This window comes from Arachis ipaensis, chromosome B01 (assembly GCF_000816755.2).
Source record: "Arachis ipaensis cultivar K30076 chromosome B01, Araip1.1, whole genome shotgun sequence".
In the NCBI taxonomy this organism is placed as follows: Eukaryota; Viridiplantae; Streptophyta; class Magnoliopsida; order Fabales; family Fabaceae; genus Arachis; species Arachis ipaensis.
The window spans coordinates 35,873,445-35,874,945 of NC_029785.2; the positions used below are offsets into that span (position 1 = coordinate 35,873,445).

Sequence of the window (1,501 nt, forward strand, 5' to 3'; positions counted from 1 at the left end):
CCTCAGAAGCATGTTGAAGGAGTTCCCTATACAGATATCCCGTTTTTCTCTTAGGGCAATATAGACAAGTGAAGGTCTCATATGATATTCTCACAATGTGAATTCCCTTCTTGAGCTCTTCATAAGATTCATCTACATACCATGAACGTATTTGAGGTGCACTTGCACTAGTATCCGTGTTAGATGTGGAGCAATGAGCCATTACAATTTCTTCCAGCCAAGGTATTATAATAACTGAAACACAGATATTAACACTAGAACAGTGTACAGATGGTTGCCATTTTGGTTTATCTATCGCTTCCATGAAAAAATAAAAAAATAAATATTGTGGCAAATTTCTTCAAAAAATTCTCCAATTTAATCAAATTTAATGTGTTTATTTATATTTATTTATTATTTTATTATAAAACAGTTTTTTCAGTTCAACCATGGTCGAACCGGTTGAACCTATGAACCAGTGAACCAGAAAGTAGAGTGGTTCGATGATCGGTTCCGTTTTCAGAACCTTGTGCTCAGAGCGTGTGTATTGGATCAACCCAGGAGTTGGGATCCTTACATGCCTTTGGTGGAGTTTGCGTACAACAACAGCTTTCATGCGAGCATTGGGATGGCTCCGTATAAGGGTTTGTATGAACGGAAGTGCTAGTCTCCACTTTGTTGGTATGAATTTGGTGAAGCAAGTGTCTTGGATCCTGATGTAATAGCAGAGACTACTGAGAACATTAAGAAGATTCGTGCAAGGATTCTAACTGCTCAGAGTCCACAGAAGAGTTATGCGGATCAGAGAAGGAAACCATTGGATGTTGAGATAGGAGAACATGTACTTCTAAGGGTTACACCGACAACTGGGATTGGAAGAGCAATCATGACCAACAAGTGGAATCCGACATTCATAGGACAGTTCGACATCCTGAGGCGGTTCAAGCCGGTGGCGTACCAAGTAACTTTGCCACCTTACCTATCTACCTTACATGTCGTATTCCACGTGTCACAACTCTGTAAGTACACATCGGATGCGACTCATGTGTTAGAGCCTGAGTCGGTTGAGTTGAGGGAGATCTTGACATTCCAGGTGACACCGGTGAGGATTGATGATACCAGTGTGAAGAAGCTGCGAGGGAAGGAAGTTTCATTCGTTAAGGTTGCTTGGAAGAGAGCAGGAGTTGAAGAGCATACTTGGGAAATTGGGATCCGAGAGGCGAAAGGATTATCCCGAGCTTTTCTCAGGTAATTCAAATTTTGAGGGCAAAATTTCTTATTTGGTGGGGAGAATATAAGAACTGTAACTAATCAACCAGTTAATTAAATGATTATATTGCCCGAATTAGATTCCAGAGCTAGAGTGAGAATTTGAGAATTTAAAGGTGATTTTTGGACTCAGTGGGTCTTTCTGAGTCAGAAAATGTGTTCTCTGCGAAAAACCATGAAAAACCGCAAATCGGCAGTTGAACCGGTTCAAGTCTGTCCGGTACAGCACAAGAAAAAGTGAAAACCGTCAAAA

At 40.7% G+C, this 1,501-nt stretch overlaps 1 protein-coding gene across 1 annotated transcript; it reads left to right on the top strand.

Annotated features, from left to right (window-relative positions):
• LOC107605480 lies at nt 608–1,231 on the top strand. Its single transcript, XM_016307374.1, has 2 exons — nt 608–623; nt 678–1,231. The coding sequence occupies exons 1-2, from the start codon at nt 608–610 to the stop codon at nt 1,229–1,231; spliced, it is 570 nt and encodes a 189-aa protein (XP_016162860.1).